General features: G+C 46.2%; 1 protein-coding gene across 3 annotated transcripts in view; it reads right to left on the bottom strand.

Moving 5' to 3' along the window:
* DCC (DCC netrin 1 receptor) overlaps positions 1 to 17,304 on the bottom strand; it is a gene marked incomplete at its 5' end in the record, with an annotated part of 927,493 nt that extends 910,189 nt beyond the window's left edge. For 2 of the 3 annotated variants that reach the window (XM_083575505.1, XM_083575506.1), the window contains one exon: positions 16,500 to 17,304. In XM_083575505.1, the coding sequence (XP_083431631.1) occupies positions 16,500 to 16,590 (91 nt within the window). Of the gene's footprint in view, positions 1 to 15,864; positions 15,878 to 16,499 lie in introns of those variants that run through there. The other variant, XM_083575507.1, reaches the window with a different exon arrangement.
* Between the last annotated feature and the right edge of the window lie 203 nt (positions 17,305 to 17,507).

Raw genomic sequence — 17,507 nt, 5'->3', positions numbered from 1 at the left:
ATCTGTTATTGTGAGAAGAGAACACAGTCACTTAGCTTGGCAAGAGTCTCAAAAAGCAGCTGGCCAAGATAATCAAGGATCAATCTGGGTTTCTGGGAAGTGCAGGGAGGGGATATTGTTTTGTTTGTTATTATGGGATGTATTGGGGAGTGATTTATATTGTAAACTGTCCAGTGAACTTCAGATGAAAGAAGAGATATAGAAATTTAAAGAATATATTGAGCTATTAGTTACCAGGCAGAAAGCATGGGGTGGGGATTGTGAGGGATTGCACAGAGTAAAGATAACTGCAGCAGTTTTGGGGGAGCGGTAGGATTCATGCAGAAACAAGCAGAGTTGGGTCGCCTTATAACATCTCACAAATAAAGAGAAACACGGGATTCCATGCGAAGAGTTGTTGGGACTGATCTGGCGGGGAGGGTGTCATAGAAAGCTAAGAAGACTTACCCATCAAGAAGCGAGACAAGAACTTCATTGCATCTCTGAAGCACGAACCAAACAGCAGCAGGAGACTGCCAGTTCCACCCAGATACAACTAACTCCAGTGCCATCTATTGACACTAAAATATATAATGGCAGGAAGGAACATATGAAGCTGTATAATAGTGGGATAGATTGTTAGCCAGCCTTCTGTCTCTGACTGACAGCAGCCTCTAATGTTCCAGGAAGAGGCCTTCCCATGGTCTACCATTTCAGATTGATTTATGTAGAGATGCTGAGGGCAGAATCTGGAACCTTCTGTATGCAAAACAAGTGCCTTTTTGCAACTGAGCCAGAGGAACATTTTAAACAGTATGCCCCCCAAAAGTCAACGGGGCCAATGCAGCCTTCCCCATCCTGGCAATATGCAGTTTTTAACTACTGCTCCTATCAGCCCCAGTCAGAATGGTCAGGAGTTCTAGGAGTTGTAGTCCAAACCTTCTGGAAGGCACTAGTTTGGGAAAACATAGACCAGTCCATGGATGGAGTTGCTACCCGTCCCTAGAAAAACGTGATAGTCCTTTTCTTTCTTTTTTAGAGAAAAGGCTTCAAACAGGATGCCTTTTTTCAGGCTCATCCTCATCCTCAAAATTGGGTGGGTATAGGGCATAGCTGTCAACTTTTCCTTTTTCTTGCGAGGAATCCTATTCGGCTAAAGGGAATTTCCCTTTTAAAAAGGGAAACGTTGACAGCTATGGTATAGGGTGGGTCCGGTGGGAGGAGGTGTTTGAAAAAGAGAGTTTTTGTGCAGGGTGGGTTGTGGAGAGTGAGAGAGGGGCTTTGCAGTGCAAGGGCCTGCTACCATGGAGTCTTGGGTTTTGTATGGGTAGGAGGTGTGCTGGGTGCATTGGGGAGCAAGGGGGGTTGAAGCAGCACAGGTCTGCTCCAGTGCTGGGGGTGAGAGATTTCTTTTCTCTTGCAGAAGGGGCAGGTGGTTGGACTTGGAGTGCAAGAGATGGGGTTGGCCAATGGGTTTGCTCTGGTGGAGAGCAGAAGAGTTTGCAGTGTGCAGGAAGGGAGAATGGCCAAAGAGCAAGACAAGAAGAAAAAGCATCCTCATAGTGTTTTTGTTGTTGTTTTCATTGAATAAAACACTATAGCCCCCATGTGCCATTGTAACGGATTGCTTTGAAGTAAAGTAATTTTCAGTTCCCTATTCCCCCCCCCCCAACCTGTCCCATGTTTTGCCTGACCTGTACTTTATTATGACCGATCAAAGGTGGCAACCCTAATGGGTGATGTTTAGCTAACTTTTGCTCAGAGCAGACCTATTGAAATTAATTGACCCAATTTATTCATGTAAATTAATTTCAATGAATCTACCCTGAGTAAAACTTAGTTTATACCGCCTCGTGTCTGTTTATGGCAGGTATCGTGAGCTGCCAACCTGCAGTCGAAACAAAATTTAAAAAATTCCTTCCAGTACCACCTTAGAGACCAACTAAGTTTGTTATTGGTATGAGCTTTCGTGTGCATGCACACTTCTTCAGAACCAACCTGCAGGCTTTTGTCTGCCCCGTGTCTCCATCGGCAACTTTGTTGGCCCCGAAAGCACCAACCAATTTTTTCTGCAGTGAGTGGCATCTAAGTCCAGCCCATGGCAACAATTGGAAGGAAAATTGCATCCTTTCTGCTCTTCAGATGATCAATCTGAAGAGCAGAGAGGACCCTTGAGAGGTATTCTAGTGTGGCTGCTATCAATGTAAGCTAGAAAATCACTTGTTAAGCACTCACCTTATCCACAATCATGCTAAGTGGCCTTCAGTAAGCCACTACTTGCAATCAGCATCAACACTTGGTACCCCGGGCAGTTGCTGATGCCCTTGTACCCTAGCAGGGTTCACAGTAGCTGATACCTTCCCTTTGGGCTTCCCATCAGGCATCGTGGTCACCAATGTGCCATTTTGATTTCCCTTGGGTTACACTACATCAGGCACTCTCGGGCATCATGGGAAATTAAAATGGCAGCTCCCAAGCACTCATGGAGTACAGCTGCCACCACCATGTAAATCCAGAAGGACCAGTTGCTGGAAACCATGGGAAGATGGCTCTTGTGTTCATGTTCTGCTCTTGTGTTTCCCACAGACATCTGGGTGGCCATTGTGAGAACAGTATGCTGGTCTAGATGGGTCACTGGCCTGATTCAGCAAAACTCTTCTTATGTTCCTATCAACCTAAGATGGGGTTCATCCACCAAGGGATAGTTTGCACATGGTCCCTTCAAACCTAGAGCCAGCCTGGACCACAAAGTCTCTGCCTCAGACACCTATCTACATATTGTGATTCACAATGCAAACTTATCTGACAAGGCTCTCATAAGGAATATTCTGTTAGTTACAATGTTTGTGTCATCACCCTCCAACATTTCTCTGATGAAAACAGGAACCTCCTATTGAGTAAAGTGGGATATTTCGGGATCAAATCAGAAACCGGGACTGCGTCTGGGCTTCTGTAAATCTGGGACTGTCTCTGGAAAATGGGGACTCTTGGAGGGTATGTTATGTGCTGTGTTTCTGACTGGAATCAATGGCGTCTCACCCCGTCTCAAATATACAGGCCATGGCTCAGTGAAGTACCTACTTGGCTTGCAGAAAGACTCTGGTTCAATCCCTGGCGACTGCAGGTAGGGCTGGGAATTACCTCTGTCTGAAACTCTAGACAACTACTGCCAGTCCATTGTTGACAATACTTAGGGTTGCCATACATCTTGGAAATCCCAGAAATGTCTTCTTCTGGGGGGCCTGCATGCCCATCCGGGGGGATTTTTACAATTTTAAGCAAATGTCTGGGTCTTGGCAGGGGGTGGTGGTTAAAAAATGCCTGCATGCGGGCAGCTCGGGTTCAGACTCAGACACCAGCAGGGGGTACCCAGGCTCTGTCTCTGTTTCAGGGTCTTGTGTGGGTGGCTCTAGCTCAACAACTTTTTTTGTCCAGATTTTTACCTTTGGAAATATGGCAACCCTGCAATGCTGAGCCAACTTGGACCAAGAGTCTGGCTCTGTACAAGATGGTTTCCTATGTTCCATAGGATGATAACACTTTGAACACAGTTTTCTTACCATTCTGATATGACAGCAGTATAAATATGATAGGTAAAGGTAAAGGGACCCCTGACCATTAGGTCCAGTCGTGGCCGACTCTGAGGTTTCGGCGCTCATCTCGCTTTACTGGCCGAGGGAGCCGGCATACAGCTTCCGGGTCATGTGGCCAGCATGACTAAGCCGCTTCTGGCGAACCAGAGCAGCGCATGGAAACACCGTTTACCTTCCCGCCGGAGGGGTACCTATTTTTCTACTTGCACTTTGACATGCTTTTGAACTGCTAGGTCGGCAGGAGCAGGGACCGAGCAATGGGAGCTCACCCCGTTGTGGGGACTCAAACCACCAACCTTCTGATTTGCAAGCCCTAGGCTCTGTGGTTTAACCCACAGTGCCACCCATGTCCCTTATATAAATATGATAGCAACATGCAATTCACCTTATTTATTTAAAACCTCCATACCACCCTTCAGTTCATAATTTCCCAAAGTTGATTTACAGTGGCTCATAAACACAGCCATAGCCAACCAACGGTAGAGCACAATTCATATGCAAATCTCTCCTGCAAATAAAGTTCAGAAAAGCAACAAAGAGGAAAGAGTCACACTAGTTTCACTGGAGAGATAACTCCACAGCTGTGGTGCCACCACTGAAATGGCCATTCCCTAGCAACTGCCTGCTTCTTTCGCAGGGAATCTGGGGCAGGGTTTCTAAAGGTGACCTAAATGTCTCAGGAGATTGACATGTGGAAAGAAGATCCTTCAGATTACTGAGATGGTGTAAGTGGACTGCTTTGCACATTTCCATTGAACTATACAAATGCAAAGTATTATTATTTCATTCCAACTGAATTACACCTGTCTCAATAAAAGGAAGATAGGCAAGGTGTTCTTTAAATACTATCCCAGATGTAGGGTTCTATTATTCCCTGATTAAACCATTTGTATGTGTAAAGATTCCCCCTCCTCTAAATAAAATAAAATACTGCTTTTCTTTCACTGCCTCCATTTCCCTTTTAGCAATCTTTTAGTGTGTTTTTTTATACCAGGTACAAAATGTGATTGCTACATTTACAATATTCTTTTAAAAGCTTCCTCTGTTTGACAGCCAATTCCCCCCCTTCTCCCCAGTTGCTTTGGGCAGTCACTTCGCACAGTATTCATTTTTCCTGTATTTTTATTCTTAAAAAAAAAAATAGCAGCATATATTGGCATCCCCATTGGCAAATGGTTACTATCAGTGCAGACAGTGACAGACATTTAATTGTGTGATTTATTGTGTCTCTCTGTAACCGCAGATTCCTTTACAGTTCATACATCTATAAATGAGATGGTGCAACAGTTTTAGATTATCCCACTGTAACACGAAGGCTTACACATCAAGCCTTAAACTGACAAACACCATTTAAAAGCGGGGTGGAGGGGGAGAGATTCCGATAGGCCTGCTGTTATCTGTTCCGTTATCTCATTCGAAAATAATATACTCTCCTTTATCAGGATCTTTGTGATGGAAATGTAAAGCTATGATGTATGCCTCTGCACCGCTGCTGCCTTCCGAGGGGGATAAACCACATTCTTCTTTCTCCGCCTCTGGGTCCATAGAAATGCAAGCTTGCACCGTCTCAAATAAAGACTTTTAGCGTGAGCTGCAATTATTGGCATGCAGCCCATGTGTTTTTCCCTACATCATGGATGGAGAACCTAAGGCCCACCAAATGTTCTTGGTCTTCAATTCCCATTGTCATGAACTGGAAGGGCAATGGGGTGGCGAGGAAGAAGATCTCCATAAGAGGTGTAGTTGAGTCTGGGACCCCCCGGGGCACGCCGGGGATGGGAAAGGATGGATTGGGTTTCTTGAAAATACATATGGGATGGCAGAGGATGGCGAGGGGAAGGCGGTCAGCATGCAGGGACCAGAAGAGGAGGACACCTTATCAAAACCAGAGAGAGACCTGCATCTCCATGAACAAGTTGGGCTCTAAGGTGTTGGGAGCAGTGGCAGAACAAGCCGATCGGGCACCTGGGGTGGCACACATACCCTGCGCCCAGGGGCGGGGCCAGCTGCCTGCGGGGGTGGGGCCAGCCAGGGGCCTCCAATGAGTCTCCCTGCCCCCTCCACTCAGCCACCCTACAGCTGAGGAGGAGGCAGCGGATGGACCGTTTGGGGCAGCACAGAGCCTGCAGGAGCCCAAGACACCGCGTCACTCCCAGGAGAGACGTGTGGCTCGCTGCAGGTCCCACGGTGAGTGCCACAAGCCATTTTGTCACCCCCTCAGTGGTGATACCCGGGGCGGATCGCCCCCACCGCACACCCCTTCCTCCACCCCTGGTTGGGAGGAGTGGGAGGGACATTCTGGGAGGCTGAGGCAGGCAAAAGCCCAGGTCAGGGGAAAAACAATGCTGCCCAGGGTTGTAAAGACTGCGGGGATAATAATCGGGTGCACTCTTCCCACCTTGGATCAAATCTACGCTTTCAGGTGTCATAACAAAGCTGCAGAGATAGTGCAGGATAGTGCGCACCCCGGAAATGATCTCTTTCAGCTTCTGCCTTCTGGAAGAAGGTACAGGGCTATAAAGACTAGGACTAGCCACCTGAGAAACAGTTTTTATCCAAATGCGATTTTGGTTTTAAATGCAGTGTAAGGTGGTCTCTGTGGGAGTATATTGTATTTAATTATGGGGTGTCAGAGTTTTTAGGGGGTTAACCAGGCTGGAATAGCTGGGATAGCAGGCTTGTTGGTTTTTGAATGTCTGATGTAGATTTCTTCAATTTTGTTGTTCTGCATGAGACAATGACAATAAAGGTTATCGTATTGTATCATAGCTCAGGGAGGAGGTGTGTGATTCTTCATCTGGAGTATGCTCAGAACAGGTGAGGGTCACAGGCCTCATCCAGCCCAGATGCTGCAATCAACATGCAAGGTATAAAAGGGAAGCAGAGCTGAGGGGCTGGGACTGCTCAACTCCCCATGTTGATGGCATGGGCGTAACCAGGATTTATGCTGGGGGGGGGCAGAACCTCAGTTAGTTAAGTATTTGCAGTGATTTACTTGATTGGGGGGAGCAGCAGCAACTTATATTGAGGGTATATCTGCAACAGAGACATGGAATTTCAGTGGCAGTTTCCCTCTGTTTGGTATTTGTTAGCCGGTCACCTGCTTACAAATTATTTTTAAGTGTTGCCAGCCTCATAAGAAATGAAACATCAAAGTAGATTTCATCACATTGCTAGTTGAAGCCAGCTATATCTTATGGAAAATCACTAGAGCACGCGTATTAAAGGACTTCAGGGGAGATAGATTAGAGAGCAAAACCCAAGGCACAAAGGCATTTTGGACACACATTATGCATTTCTGGAGGAAATTCTGGAAAAGGCATACATTTTTATGAACTTTTCGTTCATTTGGCACAAAGAATTTGCTGATTTATTGAAGTCAGTGCATGTAGTTTTCCACCTCCTGTTTCCCTTTCCTCCAACTAGCTTCTCCTTTATCTACCTTTTTGTCAGATTCTTATCTCTTAGTCACTGACCTATTCTGTCTCTTCCCTCAGCCACGCTGCTTTTGGGCACCTTATCCCTTAGCTTCTGTATCTGAGGTTCCTGCTTCCAGGGGGTTGGATTGGATGACCCTTGAGGTCCCTTCCAGCTCTATGATTTTATGATCTCCTTGGGGCACTCTCCTCTCCCCCCACCCCCCCATAGGGCCCAGTTCTCAGCCAGCCCATCTTTTGAACCCATATGAAGTTTTCATCCCAGCCATACTAACAACTTCTATTGCCTCAGAGAAAGTGGACTGCAAACATTCCACACCACAACACCATTCAGTATCCAAGCCTTCACCACCACAAGTGCAACACAATATAGAATCTATATTACATTATAGACTAATCTCAGAATGACATTTCTATTTTTCTCTCACTCCCCAAGTGCAATGTTTACTCCTGACTAATGTATCAACAGTAAATGCTGTAGCCAGCAATTATGCAATAAACAATAAAGGAAAATATAAATAAATGTTTGAGCAATCTCATAATCTTTCTCTTAGGCACCACAAATTATCCAGCCCAACAGAGCAAGTTCCTCACAATCAAAATGGTGAACCTGATTCTGACCTCACCATTATTTAAATCGCAAGGCATGTCGATTGTCTACACCTGATTTACATAGCTGTAAAACCAGAGAAGCAGTCATCAGAATATGACCCAAAATTGTTTCTGTTTTTATACACAGGAGAAATAAAATCCACTTAATGTTCCACCCCAGGGATTATTTTAATATAGTCAAGTGATGTTTTTGTGTCTTTGGTTAATTGAGGACATCTCTGTGGAGTTTTGTTAATATTCTATTTATTCAGACAACATCAACATTTCCCAATATTTCCATCTATCTACTTTTCAACAAATAAGATTATTTCCCAGATTGGACCAATCTATGGCTCCTCCCCACCCACTGTAGTCAAATTCAAGTCATGGCTTTCCTTCACAATCTACTTTGCATTACCTCTCCAGCTATGTGAAAGCAATCTTTTTCCACTTAGACCAATGTACCCAAGGGGCCAAGAGATAAATCCTGTTTGTTTACATGATCTGCATGCATTTATGATTATTTGAAATGACATACATCAGTATCGGCTGGCAGAATTCAGAAAAGAGAACATGCTGATTGGATGAGTGTATAGTTAAAGGATTGATGCTTTTGAATTATGGTGCTGGAGGAGACTCTTGAGAGTCCCATGGACTGCAAGAAGATCAAACCTTTCCATTCTTAAGGAAATCAGCCCTGAGTGCTCACTAGAAGGACAGATCGTGAAGCTGAGGCTCCAATACTTTGGCCACCTTATGAGAAGAGAAGACTCCCTGGAAAAGACCCTGATGTTGGGAAAGATTGAGGGCACAAGGAGAAGGGGACAACAGAGGACGAGATGGTTGGACAGTGTTCTCGAAGCTACCAGCATGTTTGACCAAACTGCGGGAGGCAGTGGAAGACAGGAGTGCCTGGCGTGTTCTGGTCCAGGGGGTCACGAAGAGTCAGACATGACTAAATGACTAAACAACAACAATAGTTAAAGGGTAGCCAAACATGGCATCTATCTAGTAGACTGGAGTTGGTCTCGGGAGATCCAAGTTCAAATCCCAGCTGTGAAACTCTATGTGACATTTATAATAATAATAATAATAATAAATTTTATTTGTATCCTGCCCTACCTGGCCAAAGCCGGGCTCAGAGCGGCTAACATCATATAAATAAGACAATATGCATAATACAATATACAATATGCAAATAACATTCAACATTCATTAAAATAATATAGAATAATATTAAACACCAGCATTTCAGGATTAAACAGGAATCTACTCTTAATAAGCGATTTCTGAACTCTATTCAATAAAACAACAGCAAGCCACAGTGCACAACATAATACAAGACAAAATGAGAACCAGAGACTGGAGGATGGGGCAAGGCAGGTGGAAGGAGGCCTTGCCTAATGGAGTTTCTCCCCTAGCAGTTCTTCCTCCAGGCACAGCTTCCTTATGAGGAGTCCCGGGGCCAGGGGGTGGGGCAAAGCAGGTGGAAAGAGGGTCAACCACAACCCTTATGAACTGGAGATATATGAGCCTCCCATGGCTTATGTTAAATTGGGTCAAAAATAAACCAAGCACCATAATCTCCTCTACCAGCTTCCCAAACCACCTACCCCAGGCTTCCTCAACCTCAGCCCTCCAGATGTTTTTGCTCTACAACTCCCATGATCCCTAGCTAGCAGGACCAGTGATCAGGGATGGTGGGAATTATAGTCTCAAAACATCTGGAGGGCCGAGGTTGAATAAGCCTGATCCTACCCAGTATGAACTGGGCCACAACTGAGTTCAGCAATATGAGCACGTCTGCGAAGGATAAAATGAGACCAGCATGATCTCATTTGAATTCAAAAATCTGCAGTTAAGGATTGGATTTTGATCCAAGATTCACACCTTTTGATTTATTTATTTTTAAAGTGCATTGATTGTCACATTACGTTTTTACATAGTAATGATTATAGCGTGGTATTTTTTTTAAAAAAAGGATGTGACAAGCCATGCAAGCACTTTATATCTAGGAAGTACCAGAACCAGGAAAACAATTTTATTGGATTTAGCCATATGCACACATTTACTTAATGATCCTTACAACGGCGCCTTTCCACTCTAAGTACAGTTTGCAAAATCACTTGCGACACTCTTTTCTTAAGGCAGAGGAAGTAGCCACAGGGGAGTGGGGTGGGGTATGTAATGAAGTCATTTTGTTTTCTATGGAAGGAAAGCAAGGCACCATTCTGACTATTTCCAAGCAGCGGGGAAACACTTCATAAAGGCATTGCCCCCCACCCCCAACTCCTGTAAAAATGATGTGTGCAGCAAGCAAGCATTTCAGGAGAGTCAATGGATGTGATTATTTCCTGCATCAGCGTTGCTTCTTGGGCTGTGTTGTCATGGCAAGGGAATCAAGCAGAGCAGTTGACTCTACAGAATGGCCACTATCAGAGTGGATTGAGAAGCAGAGGAAAGGACTTCAAGTTAACATTTCTTTAGCACTAAGGTAAAGGTAAAGGGATCCCTGACCATTGGGTCCAGTTGTCACCGACTCTGGGGTTGCGGCACTCATCTCTCTTTATTGGCCGAGGGAGCCGGCGTACAGCTTCCGGGTCATGTGGCCAGCATGACTAAGCCGCTTCTGGCAAACCAGAGCAGCGAACAGAAACACCGTTTACCTTCCCACTGGAGCAGTACCTATTTATCTACTTGCACTTTGATGTGCTTTCGAACTGCTAGGTTGGCAGGAGCAGGGACCGAGCAACGGGAGCTCACCCCGTCATGGGGATTCGAACCGCCGACCTTCTGATCAGCAAGACCTAGGCTCTGTGGTTTAACCCACAGCGCCACCCATGTTTAGGGGTGTTAAAAGCTTTTGCATGCCTTATATCTTGGTAATCCTTACAGCAAGCTAGTAAGGTAGCAATTCACAGTGGGGCAGCCTGTCGACCAGTTACTGGAGGGGAGGAGACCCACAAGGGTCTACAAAGATGCTCAAAATTATTATTATCTAGGCTCAACACATTTCAGCTGAAACCTTTGCCAGGTGTATTGGGTGATATCTAAGTCAAGGATGGGGAACCTGTGGCCTTGCAGACGCAGTTGTTGGACTGCAAATCCCATCAGCCTCAGCCACCACGATCCATGGGCAGGGATGATGGGACATGTAGCCCAAGAACATCTGAAAGGTCACAGGTTTCCCATCCAGTGGGAAAATCCATTGATTTCAATGGGTCTGTTAGGAGTATGAGTAAAGCTGAGTTTCACCCATTGTAAAATAGATATTAAGAAATAAAATGAAGCTCACTTCCCTCCCACCCTTTCTTCTTTTCCACCCATGGCCCCATTTAGCTCCTGACAGCAGCCACAATGAGATGCTTCCCGCACTGAACAGATGTCATCTGAAAAGCCTAATCAACAAAGGATCTGTGTGGTTGCAGAGGTGTATATAGGGTTTGATGGAATTATTCTGAAAGATCACCAAGCAAGGTGCAATTTGTTGAAGACGACTTATCATCAGCTGAGCTTATGGCATTCTTATTATCCTCTTCCAAAAAGGAAAAGAAAGAAAGAAAGAAAGAAAGAAAGGCCAACTGTATCATCCCTTCAATTTAAAGTATGTATGTTAGAGAAGCTTTGTCACAAAGTAGGATGAATGGAATGTTATATATCAGGTGTGCACTGGCGGGGGCTGGTGGGAGTTGGAGTCCCATATTGGTTACTGCTATTGTATACCATGAGGTCACATGTCCCATGCCAGCTGAGTCATGAAGCATGCCTGGAGAGGCAGAAATAGATTCTGCTAAACTCACCAGCACAAACAGGAATGTTTTTTTGGTTTTACAGATGTACCACTCCCTCAAAATCGGGGGGGGGGGAGTGCACTGAAATGTCATTTCTGACTGTTAACTTACTCATAAAACTGCCAGCACAAAAAGCAAATCTACTCACATGAATGTGTAGCATAGGAAGATACAGCAGCAATAGAGCTAGACTTCAGCTAAAAGCTCAGTGTCATTTCCCAGGTGTGCACAGTCTCCTTTTAATCTAAGCCATAAGAGAACTTCTCTGGGAAACAGCATTTGAGTTACAATACATCTGAGCACTACAAGCTTGGGCACATTTATATTTCTAACCAGTAATTCTGAACTACTGAATAATTCTGAACTCTAAAGAAGCAGAACCAAAGCAGACCAGCTGGGATGTTTGGTCTGGAACAGGTTTTTTGCTGAGCAGAGCTCAACAGCTGACTACTGGATAAACCCACCACTGCTCCCTTCACTAATGCTAATGCAATGGCAAAGCAACTGAAAATGAAGAGGCAATAATATTGGCACAGAAAGGATGGGGTAAAATCAGGCTACTCAAAGATAACAGGGGAATTTTGATCTTAAGAACCAGATGAATTGATATAGCCATTAAGGAATATCATTGGCATAGTTCATTAAGACTTTCCTCCATTGCAGTACAATAACTGATAAGTCAGATCCATCTACCAGCCTTTATGAGATGGTTATAGATGATGCAGACAGCTACAGAAATGAGAGGAGGATGAAAACTCTAGAATATTATTGTAAAGCAGTAAAAGGTAAAGGTAAAGGGACCCCTGACCATCAGGTCCAGTCACAAACGACTCTGGGATTACGGCGCTCATCTCACTTTACTGGCTGAGGGAGCTGGTGTACAGCTTCCAGGTCATGTGGCCCACATAACTAAGCCACTTCTGGCAAACGAGAGCAGCACATGGAAACACCGTTAACCTTCCCGCCAGAGCGATACCTATTTATCTACTTGCACTTTGACGTGCTTTTGAACTGCTAGGTTGGCAGGAGCTGGGACCGAGGAACAGGAGCTCACCCCAGCATGGGGATTCGAACCGCTGACCTCCTGATCAGCAAGCCCCAGCCTCTGTGGTATAGACCACAGCGCCACCCTTGTCCTCTTTGTAAAGCAGTGGTGGAGCTCAATTAGAATCATGACTTGGTGCCAATCCCAATGAATATCTGATCATTTCAGAAAAGCTAATGAGCCTCCTACTGGATGGAATACATATTGCGGAACCAAAACAATGCCAGCCACTATCTACAAATTCTTTTCCATACTCCCCTGTACCGATCTCAGGTTGGGATTCACACAAACACATTTGTTACTTTATGCCTGTGACATTGAAGAGGTGATTTGTAAAAGAGGCATGGCACCTCCAACAATGTGAGCAGAACTTTCACACCTGACATCACCTCAAAACACACAGTACTTCTCAATGGAGGCAATTCACACATCCAGCTGAATGTCATTGAGCGATAGGTTGCCAAATGATGAGCTATTGAGTGATATAAAACGCAAGTGTGAGTTAGCCATCAATAGTGGCATCCACCTCGTGAGCTGCAGATCTTGTTTAATTAGAAGATTTACTCAGTTCAAACTCCTACAGACTTCCAGGGAAGGTTTTGTTACATCCGCAAACTGGAATGTCTCATACGATGTGTAGGGTAGCTTTCTACATAGCTCTATGCTGACTAACATCTCAGTCCAAAACACAAGCCCAGAAATTATGATTGGATCATTAAACTCCAACTGAGGCAGCTGGTACTCAAGAAAACAGAGGAGATCTGAAAACAGGTCAGATCATAAAGATGAACAACTCTGTGGAAGTAAACAGTGAAACTCTGTTCTGCTCATCCCACATATTAAGTTTAATTTCAAAGGAACTCTTCCAAAAACCCAAACCCTGAAGGTACATTATTACTGCAATTGAATCTTGTAGCAGGCTTGTAGACTTCTCTGAAGCTGTTACTCTGGAGCAGGTGGCTTTAGGATTGCAGGGTTAATGGTGCATTTTTTGTTCTCCTTTCTCACAACAATAAAGTGAAACTGCCTTACTAGAATTCCCATTTTACAGACTGGAGTTTGTGACCAATAAATAATGACCAACTTCTGCTGCCACGCACCCTCACCCAAAACCACCCAATTTGAACCTATGCCTACGTCACAGAGTAGTCCTGCGCCGCCCCCGTGGCATAATGGGGTGGGATCCATGTTCTTCCCTAAGCGGCACAAGCCCCAACTTTCCGGCAACGTTAAATAGAATGCACGGTGGCTTGCCCAAGTCATACAACATGTGTGGCAGCTCCTGCCACTCCACAACACAAAGGACAACTCTGCCTGCATGTGAAATGGATGCTATGACAGACCACTGTTGATTTATATTGCACCACTTGCCGAGAATATGATTGCTCTCCTGCCCAGACACCAGGAGGTTCTCTGGCAAGGCGATGCATCCCGCTCTTTGACTCTGCACCATAATGAGGAAGTGCGGAAGGAAAAAGGATTAAGGGTAAGAACGGGCGGGGATCTTCCTTCCACTTTCAGACAAAGGGGTCCTGAGCATTCACTTTCCCCTGAACCCCGAAGTACCCACTCTATTGTGCGGCACATAGGTCTCCAGGAAAGGGTTAAATGCAGGGGAGGGTGATTCCCCTCCCCCCCCAAAAAAACCCCGATCATTTCTTTATCGTCTGCGTTTCCAAACTGCAGAGCGGAGCACACCCAGTCATGCTCAGGACGCTGTGTGCACCAGACACTCTCGCTTCTGGCCCGCGAAATGGATGGAACCTCGTTTGTGTGGCTGGCTTGTTCATTTGTGTTTTGTACGGAAGCATCCTTTAGGCACCTTGGAAACAATAGGAAGGGAAGCGGAAGAGAAAGGGCTGTGTGAAAAGGAGAAAATAACGTTTATTTCTCTTGTAACGCCAACGCTGAGCCGTGCTCATTTTCGGAAAGAAAGTTTAAAAGGAAACACACACGCGAATCTTGCATCTCCAAAGCAGCGCTGTGCTTTAGCTAGAAAGGGGGTAAAGGACAAAGCTACATTGTGCCGCAGATCTATAAGCCCTTTGTTACCCATCAACAAAGTCTTTAAATGCCCTGCTGAATGGGAATTTCACCAAGCGGCAAACTGGCTACTTGGCCTTAATAAGGGCACCTCCTACTGGTCCTTTCATGGAGCGAAATCCTGCTTTCTTCCTGCTAGGATGCTGAAGGGGGAGAAAATAGCTCCCGGAGGAGGGGAGGGGGAGACATTCAAGCAGATGAGCGGCTTGCCTTTGGCCTCTGCCCATTCAAGTGGCGCCCAAAGCTGCGCGTAAAACAAACAGCCCTGGGCCAAAATTTGCCTACAGGTGAAACGAGGGGAGAGGGAAACTTTGCCTGGTCTTGACGTACAGAAACCCAGCAGCAGCCGCCCTGCCCCGTCGCCACAGCAGTCAAGCATGCACAGAAAGCGTGGGCCACAAAGGCAAGAGGAGAAAGACCTCAGCAGCAGCAGCAGGGAGCCAAACATGCAACGCCAATTCCTCCGAGGCGGCGAGCAAAACGTACCACCAAAATCCACAGCAAGAAGGACCGCCTTTCATGACTCCCCTTTTCACTCCCGAGCACCACAGCGTGCTACACCTCTTCTGCTCGTCCTATAACCCGACCCCATCCTCCAGTGCTTTCCCCGTACGCAGATATGTGTACATATACCCGCACCCACCCACCCATTTCTGTCCTCAGCCGGCAAAGATGCTTTGCAAGTCCATCATCTTTTCAGAGAATGAGCATCACACCAACATGTTTCCATGCGCCATCCGTTCAGCCGGGAACTCGGGAGAGACGCCTATTCATTACCCCATTCTGGCTGTCTCCAGCGCGCCTTGTGTGTGCATAGCGCACAGACACACGCGCGCGCGCGCACCGAAAGAAATGAGCCTCGATGCATTTAAAAGGAGCTTCTTACGGTTCACCTGTTAAGCCTTAGACAATCAGCGGAAGCGTTATCTTTCTTGGGCCCCTCTAAAGGATGCCATTTCAAATATTTGCAAGCGACCGAATGACACCGGAGCAGAGTAAACTTTTCATTCTGCATTAGGCTGAAATGTTCCATTTTTGTACATTGGCGGGGGGGGGGGGAGTGTCATGTTCGCTTCTGTTCTGGCTGGGGTGGGGTGTGGGGAGAGAAATCAGCATGCATTGTTCATCAGTGGCTTATATGACACTCCTAAGGTACGGCTGGATTTGTAGAACGGGATCCGCTCCTTCCGAGATTGCCTGCTAATGAAATGCTACTGTTGATCATCCAAAGCAAAGCAAAGGATCGTTGGAAGCGAACATCCCCCCCCCTTGCCATCACACACCCGTCCCCAAGCCCTATCCGCTGCAAATGGCACCACTACTTTCCTCAAGACTTCCTGAGAAACCTCTCGTTTCATTCCAGGGTTTTGTTTTATTTTATTTACCCTGTTCTTTCATCTCCAGCTCTCCCCAGTCTCCTGAGAAACGCTGAACAACACCATATCGCTTCCCTCTCCTCTCCGATTCAGTAACGCGACCAGCTTTCCCATTTTTAATTAGAAAAATGTGTCTGCCAAGTGCAAAGAGAGGCGTGCCCTCCAGAATATCAATCAAATGGAGTTTGGAGACACTCTACGTGAAATGTTTCCTTTTTTCCTGCACACTCTACCTTACGGACAACCTCTTGCATTCAACATAACAAGAGGAACAACAACCCAAAAACACACACCCCACAATTTCTAAAGCTGGTGATCTCTCAGCCCGGAAGAGCAAACCACTAAGCAGAACAGAAAAATCACACCATCATCACTTTCTGCTATATTTCCCTTTCGATTGGAGGCTTCTTCCATCCTGACTGAATTCTCCTTAATAAAGACCAAAAGAGGATCTTCTTAATGGACTTCCCTGCCCAAGTCTCTCGCAAAGCTCACAGCAACTCATCCAGCCAGAAGGCTGTTCAGACAGCAAGAAATCACAAATCTGCAAGCATCTCTTTGAACTGTCCTGCTTCATCCATTAAAGCCAAAAGGAAGAAGGGAAAAGCAGGAGGAGGGTTGGAATAAACCCACAAATGACTTACCAGTGACTGTAAGGTCCAGAGTGATGACAAAGATCCCAAAGAGCAGGAAAGCCAGTTTTGGTACCCAAACACATCCAAGGCTATTCTCCATATTTCAACCCACACCTAAGCGATATTTGGGTCCGGATCACACAGGCAACAATCCCGGCACGTCTCCACAAACCGCTTCGGTCTCCTCCCTTTTCGATGGGGTGGTCGTGGGGTTCCCTTAGCTCTCCCCCCACCCCGCCACGGGCAAGGTAAGTGGGTCGGAAGGCAGAAAAAGAAAAAGTTAAATGTAGTCCCCAAGCCAGGAAATGTCCAGAAACTAACGAGGAAAAAGAGGAGAGGAGAGGAAAGGGTCTCCCAGCGTTTGAAAACCATCCATAGGCGCGCGCGCATACAAAAATCCTGCAAAAAAATCAAAAAGCCAAGGAAGGCGCATCAAAAGCGTCGGGGCTGCTCCATCTCTGCTGGTGTACAAAGTAAAACGCAATCAGAAACGCCGACGATCCCGTGCAAGACCAAACAGCTGGGCTAGTATTGGTAATAGTGTTATTATTCCTCCTTGGCTCCGCAGATGTTCGCTGCGGGGAGGGTGGCAGAGAGAGGGGCGGAGAAGGGGGAAGGATGCGATGGTCTCTCACTTGTTACTGGTGCTGTCCACCAGCAGTATGTGAGAGGGAAGAGTTAGAGCTGTAACGTCCATTGATCCGGAGAAGTGGAGGGCTGGGAGGGAAAACGTGGAGAGCGGAGAGAGACGCCGACTGGATCGGGGGAAGAAAGGACTCTGCTTGGGGAGCGCGAGCGAGCGAGAGACAGACTGGCGAGAGGGAGAGAGAGAAAAAGGCAGTCTGCTTTGCCTCCAGCAGCTGTATTTGCTGAGCCTACATATGAATGAGCAGGGATGCCCTCTGTAGGCAAAGCGTGGGAAGTCACTTTTCTCAATGGACCTTAGTAATACAGCCCAGACACACGGCTGGTTGCAGTTAGGCTGGGCTGCGCCCACCCCCGTGGCAGGGAAACTTT

The sequence above is a fragment of the Podarcis filfolensis genome (genome assembly GCF_964270895.1).
Source record: "Podarcis filfolensis genome assembly, chromosome: 11".
Taxonomy (NCBI): Eukaryota; Metazoa; Chordata; class Lepidosauria; order Squamata; family Lacertidae; genus Podarcis; species Podarcis filfolensis.
This window is presented reverse-complemented; position numbering and strand designations above follow the sequence as displayed.